Genomic DNA, 15030 nt, shown 5'->3' with positions numbered 1-15030 from the left:
AGTACATATGCCCTCTCTTCCTCAGCTGTGTGTGACAGCAGATTCTCCCTTCTGGGTTTTGAGGTAAACCCAATATGACTCTTTTGCAGTACTGAATCCCTTTGCACAGTAAAAGAAAAAAAAGTCTGCATCGTTCCTGAAAACAGACGATCAGTAGCTTAGAAGCATCATTAGTGCTGGTACAGTAATGTTATGATGAACAACTTATTTATACAGTGCTACCAATGGACATGGACATAGTTGTCAACCATCCCTTATTTGGCGGGAAAGTCCCTTATCCTAGCACTGTGTCCCGCTGCTGTCCCTTATTGATGATGTCCCTTAAATTTCCCAGGTTTCAAAGGAAGCAGTTCCTCTGCCGGCCAGGGAGGAGGGAGGCTCCAACTGTGTTGCTTGGCTGCGTTGCTCACCCAATAAGGAGTCTAAGAACGACTGGAGGGTGGAGCTTGCATGCCTTGTGCCGATCAAATCGGCCGCGTTGCCTGGGGACTCACCTTTGCTCAGTGCTTCCCAGCGGAAAGGTGACAGTGGTTTTCATTGCTGCATACCCTTTGCTGGGTTGCTGTGCTGTGGGAACCACAGCTTGAGGCTTTGTTTGGCTGCTGGCTGGGCTTTCTGCCTTTGGCTTGGAGGGGCTCAGAAGTTGAACATACCTGTGCTTGGAAAATCCCTTATTTTGGCTGCTGATCCCTTATTTTTGAGGTTGCTGGTCCCTTATTTTCAAATCTGTAAGTTGACAGCTATGGACATGGAACGCCACAGCATTTCATAAGCAAGGACATATCTCTGCATCAAGAATATAGGTAAGCCTGCTGGATCAGGCCAATGGCCCATCTGGTCCAACATGCTCTTCTCACAGTGGTCAACCAGATGCCTGTGGGAAGCATGCAAGCAGGACTTGGGTGCAACATCACAAGACACACCTGTGATTCCCAACAACTGGTATGAAAACTGGTATTTGCCTTGGTAGGGCCAAACGAGGCACATTAGCTTGTTCACTTGTCTGCTCCTTTCACACACTTATTATCTGTTGAACAGAATTTTCATCTTGCCTTTCCAAGCTTATTTGAAGCCAAGATGAACAGTTAATTTCTGTCAGGAGTGCGTGCAGGAGCCAGGCCCTGTGACCAGTAGGGCTTCGCAGGACTGCGGCCTTCCTAAGTTTGTTCTGGAGAGGCAAGGTGCGGCCACACAGGTGAGGCCGCTTGGTAACTCACTGCACCTGGTGGTGAGAGCCGGGAAGGGATATAAGGTCAGCATTTCCCTTCGGCTCTTTGCCACAGCAACTCATTTCCTGCCTTGCTGCGTTGGGCTTCTTGTTTCCTGATCCTCGGACCTCAGCTTCTTGACTCCTTGCTTCTTGACCCTTGGACCCCTGGTTTCTGGACTCTTGTTCCTGCTCCCATCCCACCATCTTGCCCCCCGGTCCCGACGTCCTCAGCCAGGACTTTGATCACCCGTAGACCAGACCATGACAATTTCCCCCAGTAAAACCCAACACTTGCAGATTTTGGGAGCCCGATAAGGGAAAACAACCAGCACCTATTGCACCAATTAAGCATTGTTAAACCAGTACTGTTCCATCATGAAGTGGCATCTGGTGAAAACTCCATGCTGAAAGATTCAGCGGCGGTCTTGCTTCCAAAACACTCCTCCAAACTCACAAAAACCTTTTTGAACATTAAGTTACGACGTTAGGCGATTGTTCCAAAGCAGCAAAAAAATAATATTGTCAGTCAATCTTTTTCAATTATATTTGAAATTTCTTTGAAAAGCAAAACCTGCCACAGGACAACAAATAAACACCAATACGTTTAATGGAGTTGGGGGCACGGAATTGTATTAAGAATTTTTCAGCTAACAAATAGATTTGACAGCTTTGACAATAAGTTTTGAACATAGCCTTTTGTTTCCAAAGTTCCTTGAAGAACAACACAGTGAGATACGTTTCATATTGGGCCAGACACAAGTCGCAGCTCCCCCTCACCCATCTTTAGGTACAAAGGCAGTACAGAAAGACAGCCGAGGCCTGAAAGAGGACGAGAAAGATTTTCAAAGGGCAGCCTGTCTTTGAAATGTCAGCATACAATGAATAAAAGTAGCAGAATATCTGGTGACCAGGAAAGTGGGCATCTGCTGCCTGACATCCTTTTTGTGCTTCTCACTGCTCATCCCCAGTCATGAAAGATGGTGGGTTGATGATGACAGTCATCTGCTTAATGTCACGGTAGTTTATCTCAAATTGCATTTCTGGGAATTTGGACTGAACTAAACGGGCACATATTGGAGTCAGCTAGATTCCTCCTCCTAAGATAGCATCACCAAGCTACTCTATTTTCCAGAGATAGAACAGCCTAATTGTGGATGTTATCACATAAGGAGAAGGCTGAATGCCAGGACCAAAACTGAAAATGCAGGCCAGCCTAGGTATTCAGAGAATTAGCACCTGCAAGCAAATGCAGGGAAACTTCAAGAGATGGGTTACTCTCTGATCTTGAGGGTCAGATTCGATGGTGGTTGGTTGGTTGTTGGGGGCATTCTCACACAGCGTATTCAGATGCACCCTCATGCGTTAACCCTCCCCTCCTGCTGTCCTCTCTGCTGCAATCCTGCTCCCTCTAAGCCTGTTAGACAACTGTTTGTTGAGCTGGATGGGAGGAGGGGCATAATTTCAAATTATTTAGATGGCCTGAACGATGTGCCATTGCCATGTGCCATTGCCCCATCCCCAGCCTTTCACAAAACCTGCTTGAATTTACCTGCAAAATCCAGTAGCAGGAAGAATTTGCCATGAGGCAGTTTGACCTGTGGGGGCTGCCCAGATTGTTCTAGATTACCAGTAGGAGGGGGCAGCCCAGGCACCCATTGCCCACCAATCGTTTCTTGGGGAAGGAAAGGGATCGCTATTGCATTCACAGATTTCGATAGCTGTGTATGTATTATGTTTCACCCTTTCTTTTCTTTTGATAATTTTTTTATTAGTTTTCAATTACAACAATCCAACAGCCTCATTATAACAATGCCAATTTATAACATAATTAGTAATACCAATCATTGAGATGCCAAATTATATAATTTAGGTGGCCCCCCGCATGCTATAATTGATGGTTTGATGATTTATTTTATTTCTGTGTTCCAAAATCTTATAAATTTCAGTTACGCTCTAGTCAAAATAATAATCCCTTATATCACAAATGCAGTTTTGATGACGTTTCACCCTTTAATTAACATGCACTGTTTTAAAAGTCTTTCTATAGGAATTTGCATCAAGGACTATGGTTTATATATGTCATCTGGTTTCATTCAAATGGCAGAAACTTACGGGTTCATCATCTAGACACAAGCAGAATATTGATTAAAAATAAAATTCTTGGCATAGCTGATTTCTTGTAACAATACAGTCATATGATCTGCATGTGAACCTAGCTCTTTGTGTTAATGGCGACGGTAGGTCTTCAGCCTAATCTCTGCACTATGCTTGCACTAAAGGGTCATCCTTCTTAAACACAGGTCAGTTTAGTGCAAGCACATTGCAAGTCAAGTTCAAAGAGGAAAAAGAATGCGGAAGTAGAGAAGTTGTGTGAACCACCATCTGTCACTGTACATATTTTTAGAATGAGACAGGTAGGTTAGTCTTAAAATTCTTAAGAACCCATAGAATAAGAGGTTACATTCTAGTGATGAAAACCAGAGAAAAGCAAACTCCACACACATCATTGTGCTGTTGGTGAGAAGGTTGCCATAGCATTAGAAATTTTCATCTTAGGAAACAAAAAACTATGGGGTCACCCATTCCCTACATCTTAAATCATGTGGCACCTCAAAGACTTACCAAATTTATCTGGGCATAGGCTTTCGTGGAGATGCATGATGTGTTTTCCTGAGTTACATGTACAAGGTGGGGTGATGGGAATGTAAAAAAAAAAAAGTGAGGTTAGAGGGAAACAAAATGCAGAAAGGAGCAAACAGTGATAATTACATACAGTGGTGATTCACAAAACGGTTTTTGATCTTTTGTGAATTATTAAGCGTGTAATTATCACTGTTGTGGTTTTCTGTATTTCATTTCTCTCTGATCTCACGCTTTCCTTTCAGTTCCCAATGACTGTCTCCCACGCAACTACGCATAAATGTACCCCACCTGCATCTCAGGAAACTGCACCATGCATCTGACGAAGTAGGCTATACCAATGGAAGGCTGACGATGGAGTCTGACTAAATTCCGTCTGATAGACCAAGTAAGATGGATGAAGAAAGATGGGGATCTATAGCTCAAGAATTGCAAGGGAACACTTGAGAGTTTAAATCTCAACAGGAAATATCAATTTAGCAATTTGTAGATTGCAGGACAGGGGACGCGGGTGGTGCTGTGGTTTAAACCACTGTGCCACTTGGACTTACCAATCGGAAGGTCAGCGGTTTGAATCCCTGCAATGGGATGAGCTCCCGTTGCTCGGTCCCTGCTCCTGCCAACCTAGCAGTTCGCAAGCAGGCCAAAAAGTGCAAGTAGATAAATAGGTACCACTCCAGCGGGAAGGTAAAAAACGTTTCTGTGTGCTGCTCTGGCTTCGCCAGAAGCAGCTTAGTCATGCTGGCCACATGACCCAGAAAAACTGTCTATGGAAGCGGACAAGCACCGGCTCCCTCAGCCTGTAAATCAAGATGAGCACCGCAACCCCAGAGTCATTCACAACTGGACTTAACTGTCAGGGGTTCCTTTACCTTTAGATTGCAGGACAAATGTTTTTAATAAGCCAATTTGTGCCTCACTATCATACCAGATTTTACAATAGGGCAGACCAAAGCTATGATACTATTATAGCGTTGATATAGCAGTCAACTAGTCTTGCAGTTTTGAATGTTATCAGCAAATAAATAAATAAATAAATAAATAAATAAATACTTTTAAAGAAGGATTGTCCCTTTAAGATATAAATATCCCTGGTGGGTCGAACTGCCTCAACAACAATTCATATTTACACTTAAATCTTACTGAAGTCAAGTTGGCTTTTAGAATATAATTAAGAACACAGCTTGACCATAGCAAACTAGGGCTCCACTCAAACCTACAAAATCATTATGCATCTTATTACTCAGTGTCTCATTATTACACAGGTAAATCCATGGATCAACCTCTGTTGAAAATGTAGTGCATGAACTGGTTAGGTTGTATTAGAGATCCATCTCTGAAGTCTAGTGTATCATCGCTGTTTTCACATATGCAAGTCACTAAGTTGTAGCCATCAGATGATGAACATGCATGTGTGAAGATACCCCTATTGCTAAAAGAGCCCCACACCCTGACTTGTCCAAAGGCCATAAAAGCTCATTTAATGCAAAGAATCAATGAGAATTTAATCAGATTATTTCTTTACAAAAGCTCAAAAATCTGTGGTTGTAGTCAGAGTTATTTTACCACTGATGAAGGGAGGAATGATGTCACAAGTGATCTGTTTATTCTGCTGATACTGTGATATATAGATAAAAATATTCTTGGGATGTTGTCACTTCCCTGTATGCTACTTACAAACTGCAATGGCAGGAATCTTCATGTAATGAAACTAGGTAATTTTAATAGCAATTTACTAGCTTTAATATATTCAAAGAAGAAACCCTATAATACACTAACATTTGTTTAATGTGTTAAAATATATTCAGGATAAAATATATAATTACAAAGAAATTGGTATCGCCAAGCCAAACAATGTTGAAGATTTTTTAAATTAATTGTACTATTTATCAACAGCTACAAACCAAACTAAAGATTCAGCCTATTACAAAAAGGAGCAAGAGAGCTACATCAAGGGATGTGGCAAAACTTAGATGAACTGCACATGGATTTATAGGCCAAATGTTTTGCAAGAAACCACCAACCTAACTTATGAAACATCAGTTGAGCTATGTCTATTTACCATTAACATATCTGACCCAATACCTGTTTTCTCGTGACCTGCAAACTTAAGCCAATGAGATGAGAAAGCCTTTCCTCCTCCCAGGAAGGGAAGGGGTTGTGATTGGGAGACGATTCCTGCGTCATGCAATGCACTTTTAGAATCAAAGATAAATTCTTTATAGAAATCTTGCCTGATTGATCCGTTTATCCCTCATAGCTAGACTGCTAGAGAGATCTTTGACCGAAGTGAATCTGGCCCACACATAGCAACAGAATTATGCTGGACACATTTTGAGTGGGATAATTAAGTACATTTACTTAGAAATAAGTGAAGTCAATGGGGTTTTCGGCCATATCAATGTACATTGGGTAGGGCTGTTAACGCATGCTAACACAGTGCAAGGTAACTATTTGTTATTATTGAAACTATTAAAAGAAGTCCGTCATCTTGTGGTCACATTCTGTCACCCCATCCAGCTATCAGTTCCTGACATGGAGACTCTTGATCAGCACATGGTATTCACCCACCTGCAGTTGTGTTCAATGAAAGAGAGGACATCTGCACATACATACCTTTGAAATGAGTGTAACTGCTCATACACACAAGAGCCCATCTGCATAGCAGAAATAAATTTCCATCCCGTTGTGATTCCTGCCGCCCCGCTCCCCCACTCTCCATATCACAAAGTGGGACTCCATCTTATAACCCCTAAATTAGATCCTGGAAATACACCACAGCTCATGTGCATAAGAGATTTATTCAGCTATAAAAAAATATTACAGGCTCTCCATTTTAAAGTCGCAAAAAATATTCTTCAACTCTTCTAAACAAACATGGGTATATTAGGCCTAGTTCAATATTCAACATTCTGCAATGGCAGTATTTATTCCATTAACACCTATGTTTCCCCTTAGAATTCACATTGGAGAAAGACCAAATCTGGGGACTATAATTCAATCTTCCTCTTAATTATTCATTTAATTATCTAAGTTCTGGTATACCACATTATCATGCCAGTGTTCAGTGGGTGGAACTCCACCATATTGTCACATTATAAATTAATAAAGCACACACAGAGACACACAAAATTGCTTTGCACTCCAAATAGTAAATCCTTCATTTTCTGGTAACCTATGTCCTTCAAAATATGTCTATGCTACTGCCGCATAGTCATTGGTTTGTTCGTTTTTTTCACTCTCCTGTGGGCTGGTGATGGTGACTCTTGGAGCTGAGGTTTTCTCATAACTGGAATCATCCTAGACAGAGAGAAAGAGGGGGGCATATTTTTACTTTGTCATATGGCAGAGATTTTTCTTTTGTATGTGTTGATGTGATCAAGCAGAGCTTGCATGACCAGCACCCATCAAGCCAAGTGCAGATCCATAGCCATGTGAGATGGTTGGAAACGCTCTTTCTTTTGCTGTTCCAGAAGGCAGAAAAGCTCTGAAGGTTTATCAAACCCCTCGTAGGCCACCACCAAGAGCTGGCTGGTGAACTATGTTTGGCTTGATGGGCCACAAAGTATTCAGTTGAGCGATAAGGCAACTAACCTATAATGTGCTTGAATAAAAACAACAACAGCAACTGAATTCTTCATGCCATGTATGAAACAAGTAATTTTAGAAACCATTAAATGATGACAATGATAAGCCAGCATCCTACTTAGCTTCTTTAATGTGCAAGGAAAAAAGGGAAGAGGACAACTGGGTAACAAAAAAATAGCAGCGTGATTATAAAAGCTAATCCATCCCAGCCTAACTTTTTATTTAAGCAATGGAAGTGGCTTGAGTTTTTTCTCGCTTTAGGTACAATTTTTAAAGAGCACAAGTTACTCTCCAATTCTGGGAAATTTCATGGTGGCAGCTTGTGGCGCCTGAAACCAGGTTTTCGAGTGTAGACAAAGTATGTGGTTTCCAGATGCGCAATTCACTGGCTCACACCATTAAATGTAAGGGTTGCAACATGATCACAATATTAGTGTCGATGCAACATGTGAACGCTTTACCACTGGGATCACCCAGTATGAGATTATATATCGTCCTCATATAAAAGGTTGCAAAAAGGCAAGAAGAGCTGCCCCAAAGCTGAAAATCCAGCTGTGGAGTATGCTGGCTGCAAACAAACCTATTGTTAGAGCAGAAAAAATGGAAGCAGTAGCACATCAAAAGAGCAAAGACATGTTACCTGTTTTTGATCATCAGTACCTTCTTTTGTTTCTTCTTCATGACGATTGTGATCCATCTGTTCACCATTTTCCTCATTTGTGCCCCCATGAGCATGACTGCTAGGCTCATCTTGGTCAAGGTTCTGCCCTTGCTGCTCATCATCATAATGGCCATTCAGATTCTCTTCTGTTCCATTGATGGCCTCCCCTGTGTCTCCACCCTGATCCGCCTCCCCATTCATAGCTGAATAGTCTTCCTGATGCCGAGCTTGATGTTCCGGTGCCATGGTCTCTTCCTCATCCACAGTTTCCGCTGGCCGCTAGTAAACCCAAAAACCCAAATTGCGTTATGCTCAGCTCTTTTGATTCATATATAAAGAACACATATGAGGTTCACAGACAAGCCAGGGTAAAGCTACTTTAAAAGAGAAGAACTGTGCTCTGAACTGTGATACAACACAAGCATCTCTACAATTGCAGCACAATGCTGTTTCAACAATCTCATTCTGGTATAAGGGAGGTAGGCCTCTGAAAACCAGATACTGGTGACAAACTATAGGGGAGTCTTGTGAGCTTCCCAGCTGCAACTAACTGTTGGGTCCAAAATGCTGGATTAGGTTGATCTTTGGTCCAATCCAGAAGGTATCTATCTTCTTATACCCTGAAACAACAAATCTGTTCCACAAACCACATGGGAAGCTCCTTTGAAATTAAAGAGAGGCTAAAAAGCATCATATTATAATAGCACGGATAATGCCATAAAAAGCAAGAAGGCTAAATATCCAGCTGAGCAAGCAATCCCTTGGATATTAAGTAGTTCCTTATATCCTGACCAAGATTATTCCAATTTAATAATTTCAGACAGCACAATCATGCCTTGACAAAACACACGGGACCTAGAATCATAGAGTTGGAATAGACCACAAGGGCCATCGAGTCCAACCCCCTGCCAAGCAGGAAACATAGCTGAACCTCTTTTATAATCACCCAGTAATTCAACCAAGCAGCCAGTCTGTTTTTGTATTTGTGCGGTTTTCTGGATTTTTGCCTCTATTCTCAAGCAACCCAATTTTTCAGATTCCGAAAATCAGCTCAGGTAAGCCCATCTATAACAGAATGCAGATAAAATCACAGTCTGAAAGTAACTCCACTGCAAAACTTGGGAAGCACTGTTTGAATAAAAAGCACTTTTTAAAAGCATCTTTTCAAAAGTAGCTAGGCATTGACTACGGATATTACCTATTGCCGTTCAGACAAAAGGGAAAAAACAAGATCCTAACAGGCACACACAGCAAGGCGTAAACACAACTTCAGAGAGCACTTAGGCTTGAAGAAATGAGCAATGCTTAAATACCGTTGCCATTTCCCAGTGAACAATGCTTTGTTATATATCGCAAATGCTTTACAAAGCAAAGCAAAACTCAAAACATTTTGTTCCCAAACCAGCTAGGGTTGCTAAGTGACAGTGAAGCACCTGTTTACAAAATTTAAACATTTGAAAAAGGGAAAGAAATAGTTGCTTCTGGGCTGGGTTCAGTCTGATTGGTTTTCACTGCAAAGAGACATGTGCATTTGTAATTGTGTACATTTTAACTTTGTCCAACTGTAAATTTGAAATTTTGATTCCAGGAGCTAAATATGATGGTTTTAAGTCGCTTTGGGTTAACCTGGGCAACATACGGCGGCTGGCAATTTTAATAAATAAATAAATAAATAAATAAAATTATTTTGAAATGTGGCAATATCTGAGTGCCAACATAAGCATGAATCTTTAAGATACAAGTCAGATTCAAAGGTCTCAATGGGCTGAGTCCAAAGAGGTCACGGCAAAGCAGAACAAATTCCACTAATGCAAGAGAACTTCACCTCGCTCTCCTACCTTCCCATGTGCCCCCTGCATCCCTTCAATCCACTCCAGAGGGTTGGGGGGGGGGACCCCAGAGCAGATGGGGAGCTGCAGGGGCAGGCACAGAAAGGAGGGAGACTTCTGTTGCACAAACAGACATTTTCTTTGACTACAAACCCATTATAATTTATTGGTTTAGATGCAGTTTATTAACATAACATTTACGTTGCCAGCATAAGCACAGTGAGTAGCCAAAGGTTCCTCTGCAAGGAACTACCAGTTAGCAATAGGGCCAGCTCTTTTGTTCTACAATTTTGTACCTCTCCTTAAGTGGCGCTACTCTGAAACAGGCCAGCCAAGACCAGCATTATTGGGGTACCATCAGTCCCACTCATCCCTGGGCAGCATCCAGCCCGCCTTTCATCTAGGCAGTGTTATAAATGGACAGAAAACAAGTCTATTGATTACTTTACTTTATACCTTTTACAGTGGTGCCTTGGTTTTTGAACATCTCCGTTGACAAACATTTCGGTTTTCGAACGCTGTGAACCTGGAAGTAAATGCTTCGGTTTTCGAACAGGCCTCAGAAATTGAACATGCCACGTGGCTTCCATATTGAGTTTTCTGTACTGAGTTTTTGGTTTTTGAACGTTTCAGAACTCGAACGGTCTTCCAGAATGGATTACATTCAAAAACCGAGGTACCACTGTAGTTACTATGGAGGACTTCCTAGCAATCCATCAGAAAGTACTTTATATGATTGAACAACAAGTGCCTTTCTTATCTGGTGTCACTTGAGAACAAACATTGCTTTCCTGATTGTGAAATTCAATTAGGATTTTGAACCAGAGACCTGCCAAACATCATGGGTAAGAAAGCCATTAAGAGGTGTCAGGGGTTCAGGAGCAGAGGCAAGGGCAAGGAAGGAAACAGAGAGCGAAGGGGAGGAGGCAGAAGAAAGGATGAGCGATGACGACGACCCGAGATCTCCGAGTCTCTCCAGTGAGTCGGAGGATTCACAGAAAGGAGCACCAGTGGCCAAGGCAAGGGGGGAGTTTAGGGGGGCACCCCAGGGAGATAGAGCCAGAGGGGAATCAGAGGAGAGCAGTTGGAGATCGGGTCCAGCGTCACCGCCAGAGAACAGGGAAGAGGAAAGGAGCCAGGGGGCAAGCGCTGGCAGCTCACAGCAGGAGGGAGGGCACGAGTCAGGGGTGGCCACACCTCCATCTGGGAGCGAAGAAACGGTTAGACGGAAGGTGGAAGGTTGGGCGCGCGCGCCAAGTTCAAATGCACAGGAAGGAGGCGCAGTAGGCAGCCCGGAAAGAGAGCCGGGTCCTAAAGCCCGGCGCAAGGAGACAGGAGAGTCCGGGGGGTCAGCGTCCGAAGAATCCCGGAAGGAAGAGACCCAGGGGGGCAGAGGGACCCAGAGAAGAACAGTCAGGCGGAAAAGGTGGAGCAGGGCTAGGATATTAAGTTGGTGTACGAGGGGCGGAGATTCAGACGGAGCTTCGCCGATCTAGCTACTAGACGTAGGGTTGCACGCAGCAGCTTGAGAATGGAAACTGTAACTCAATAAAGACTTTTACTTAATGACCGTTGGCTAGCGTGATCCTCTGTGAGCTAGGATCTTGAAGCAACCCTGACAGTAAGCTCCGTCTCCATATTGTGGGCATCTACAGCCTCGAGGAGAGGAGAGAAGCAGGTGCCTACGAGTGAGCTCACGAACGGCAGCCGACATGACGGCTGAACAGCAGATAGCGGAACTCAGAGAAGCAGTGTCACAGCTGAATGCCGAGGCTCTCGCATCCAGGAAGAGAGAGGAGGACGCAGCTGCCGCCTACAGGGATCTCCAGGTCAGGTTGGAAGTGCTTACGAAGCAAGGGCAACAGACACCCAAACCAGAGGGGATTGGGTTGGGGAGACGCACAGGCGGTCTGGTATCTCACTTCGATGGGAACCTGCAACAGTATCCCAATTTTAAAGCAGACGTACTGTGTGCACTGCAACTGCTGAGTAAAGATTTTCGAGATGAGCAAGAGAAAGTGGGGTTCATCATGTCTTACTTGCATGGGGATGCCAGAGCATGGCTGCGCAATTTATGGAGGGATAACGATCCGGCGCTCCAAAATGCGAAGGCCTTTATTAAAGCGATGGATGCGTGTTTTTTATCAAGCATTGACGTGGATCTTGCTCGGCAACAGATTCATGGACTGAAGCAGGGAAGGGCCAGCGTACGGCAGTACCATGCCCGCTTTTTCGCCTTGGCCAGTGCCCTAGAATGGGACAGAGATGCGACCCCTGTAAGAGACCTTTTCTGGGAGGGACTAAACAGCTCTGTAAAAGATGAGATTGCGAGGGGGGAGAGACCCCGGACCACCCAGGAGGTCGTGCAGAGGGCGCTGGCAGTGGGGGTACGGCTGGAAGGACGTCCGTGGAGCAGGGACGAAGGGCGTGGAGGGCGCGAACCAGCCAGGGGCTCCTCCTTCTTTCCCAGAGAAGCAGCACGTACGCAATCCACGCCTCCGCCAGGGGGAGGAGCTGAACCGATGGAGGTTGGAGGTGCCAGGGCTCAGTCAGCAACCAGAGCCCTAGCACCAGCAGCAGTGAAAGCGAAGCCTCCTAGAGGGAACAGGAAGTGTTACGTCTGTGAGGAGCCAGGGCATATGGCGAAAGAGTGTCCCCAGAGGCTCCACAAGCTCACTGCAGCCTCAGCAATGGCGACTGCAGCAACGCAGCAAGGAGAACCACAGCAGGGAAACGACGCTGTCTGGCTGGAGGAAGAGGCACTGGGGCCCAGCCAGACGTATTAATGATGCAGTCCCCAGAGATTTTACAGCCCGTGAACCCCCTCCCGCCCAAACCAGTGGTGAGGCTCACCGCGTCGCTCCAGCTGCCCAATGGCATCACCATGGACGTGCCAATCACCATTGACTCAGGCAGCAATGCGGACTTTATGGGGCAGGACTTTGTCAACCAGCATGCTATACAGTTGCTGCCGGCCACACTGCCCCTGCAGGTGGTCACGGTGGATGGCAGGGAGCTGCTAGGAGGGCAAGTGGTGCAGCAGACGCCACCGATGGTGATGCGACTTGGGAATCACAAAGAAGTCATCAGCTTCAACGTCACTCAATTGTCGGACACGCCCATTGTGTTGGGCATGAGTTGGCTGGACAAACACAGCCCAACGCTGGCTTGGTACCAGAGGCAGCTGACCTTCGGCTCTTCCTTTTGTGCTGAACACTGCATCGTGCCCAGGCAGGAAGGAGAGGAAGAGGAGTCACAGCTACTGCTAGGCACGCTGCAAGCGATTCCCCACAAGTACGCAGAATTTTTGGAAGTTTTCTGCGAGAAGGAGGCAGACAGGCTACCCCCTCACAGGCCATATGACTGCAAGATTGACCTGCTGCCAGGGGCGGCGCTGCCTAAGGGGAAACTGTATTCCATGTCAGAGGACGAGCTGCAAGAACTCAAGGAGTTCATCGATCATAATTTGGAGCGCGGTTTCATCCGAGAGTCCAAGGCGGTGGGAGGCAGCCCGGTGTTCTTCGTTAAGAAGCGGGATACGCCCCAAAAGAGGCTCGTGGTGGATTACAGGACCTTGAACAGTGTGACTAAGCCGTCGGACTTCCCCATGCCCCGAATTGACGACCTCCTCGCAAAGGTGCGGAAGGGCAGAGTGTTCACCAAATTGGACCTGCGAGGTGCGTACAACCTCATTCGCATGCGGGAGGGAGACGAGTGGAAAACAGCCATGTTCACGCCACTGGGGACCTACGAATATAGAGTTATGCCTTTTGGATTGCAAAATGGCTCCCACGTTTTTCAAGCATTCATGCATCACGTGTTGGCGGGACTTCTCTACAAGACGTGCGTATGTTTCTTAGATGACATCCTGATCTTTTCGGAGTCGCAACAGGAGCATGACAAACACGTCAAGGAAGTACTGAACAGGCTGAAGCACCATAGGCTCTACGCCAAGCTGGAGAAGTGCCAATTTGACGTGACGGAGGTGGATTTTCTGGGCTACAAGCTGTCTGACAAGGGGCTCGCCATGGACAGCGCCAAGGTTCGAGCGGTGTTGGATTGGAAGAGCCCGCGCAACCGGAAGGAGGTCCAACGGTTTGTCGGCTTTGCGAACTTCTATCGCAAGTTTATCAAGGGCTTCGCTATGCAGACGGCGGCCATCACTGACACGCTTAGCTCCAAGAAAAAGAAGTTCATTTGGACAGAGCAGGCGGAACAGTCCTTTCAGGCACTCAAGCGTCTCTTCGCGTCGGAAGAGCAGCTGCTTCATGTCAACCCCAGCAAGCCGATGAGGGTGGAGACTGACGCCTCGGACAGAGCCGTGGGGGCGGTCCTGCTGCAGAAAGACCCGCAGGGGGTGTGGCGACCGGGGGCGTTTTACTCCAGGAAGCTCAGCAAGTCCGAGCAGAACTACACCATATGGGACAGGGAGTTGCTGGCCATTCATGCAGCGTTCAAGGCGTGGAGGCACTTTCTGATCGGCGCCAAGCACACGGTGCAGGTTTGCACGGACCACAAGAACCTGGAGCACTGGCGCACGGCACAGTTCCTGAACCAAAGGCAGATACGTTGGGCTGAGTTCTTTGCGAACTTCGACTTCCGAATAGAGTATGTCCCGGGGGACACCAACATCATGGCGGACGCTCTCTCCCGCAAGCCACAGTATCTGGAGGAAGCAACGCCAGCGGCCGCCATGCACATCTTCGCACCAACAGTGTGGGCGTGCGCCGCGGCGACCGTGGATCTGGAGGCGGTGCGACGAGCGTTGCAGGGGGACTCATTCGCGCAAGCAAAGATCTCAGAGGTGCAAAGGGGCAAAGCAGCGGCCGACGGTTTCCAGCTAAGAGATGGATTGCTCATCCGTAAAGGGGCCATCTACGTGCCGGGAGACGAACTTCGCGCCAAGGTGCTGCAGCAGATGCACGACGCGCCCACTGCAGGGCACTTCGGCAAGGAGAAGACGGTGGAACTAGTAGCCAGGGATTTCTGGTGGCCTGGAATGAGAAGGGAGGTCGCGGACTACGTGGCGAGGTGTGACACCTGCCAGAGGGCGAAGCCAGTGCTTAGACCGCCGGCCGGACTGTTGGAACCGCTGCAAACTC

General features: G+C 46.0%; 1 protein-coding gene across 7 annotated transcripts in view; it reads right to left on the bottom strand.

The window, feature by feature from the left end:
• Positions 1-6632: 6632 nt before the first annotated feature.
• DCDC2 (doublecortin domain containing 2) overlaps positions 6633-15030 on the bottom strand; it is a 59257-nt gene continuing 50859 nt past the window's right edge. For 6 of the 7 annotated variants that reach the window (XM_028737584.2, XM_028737582.2, XM_028737583.2 and 3 more), the window contains 2 exons: positions 8079-8378; positions 6633-7150 (listed from right to left, as the gene is read on the bottom strand). In XM_028737584.2, coding sequence (XP_028593417.2) covers positions 7046-7150; positions 8079-8378 — 405 coding nt within the window. In that variant the 3' untranslated portion in view covers positions 6633-7045. The remainder of the gene's footprint in view (positions 7151-8078; positions 8379-15030) is intronic. The other variant, XM_028737586.2, reaches the window with a different exon arrangement.

This window comes from Podarcis muralis, chromosome 8 (assembly GCF_964188315.1).
Source record: "Podarcis muralis chromosome 8, rPodMur119.hap1.1, whole genome shotgun sequence".
NCBI classification, from domain to species: Eukaryota; Metazoa; Chordata; class Lepidosauria; order Squamata; family Lacertidae; genus Podarcis; species Podarcis muralis.
Note: the sequence above shows the minus strand (reverse complement) of the source record. Positions and strands in the feature narration are given on the sequence as shown.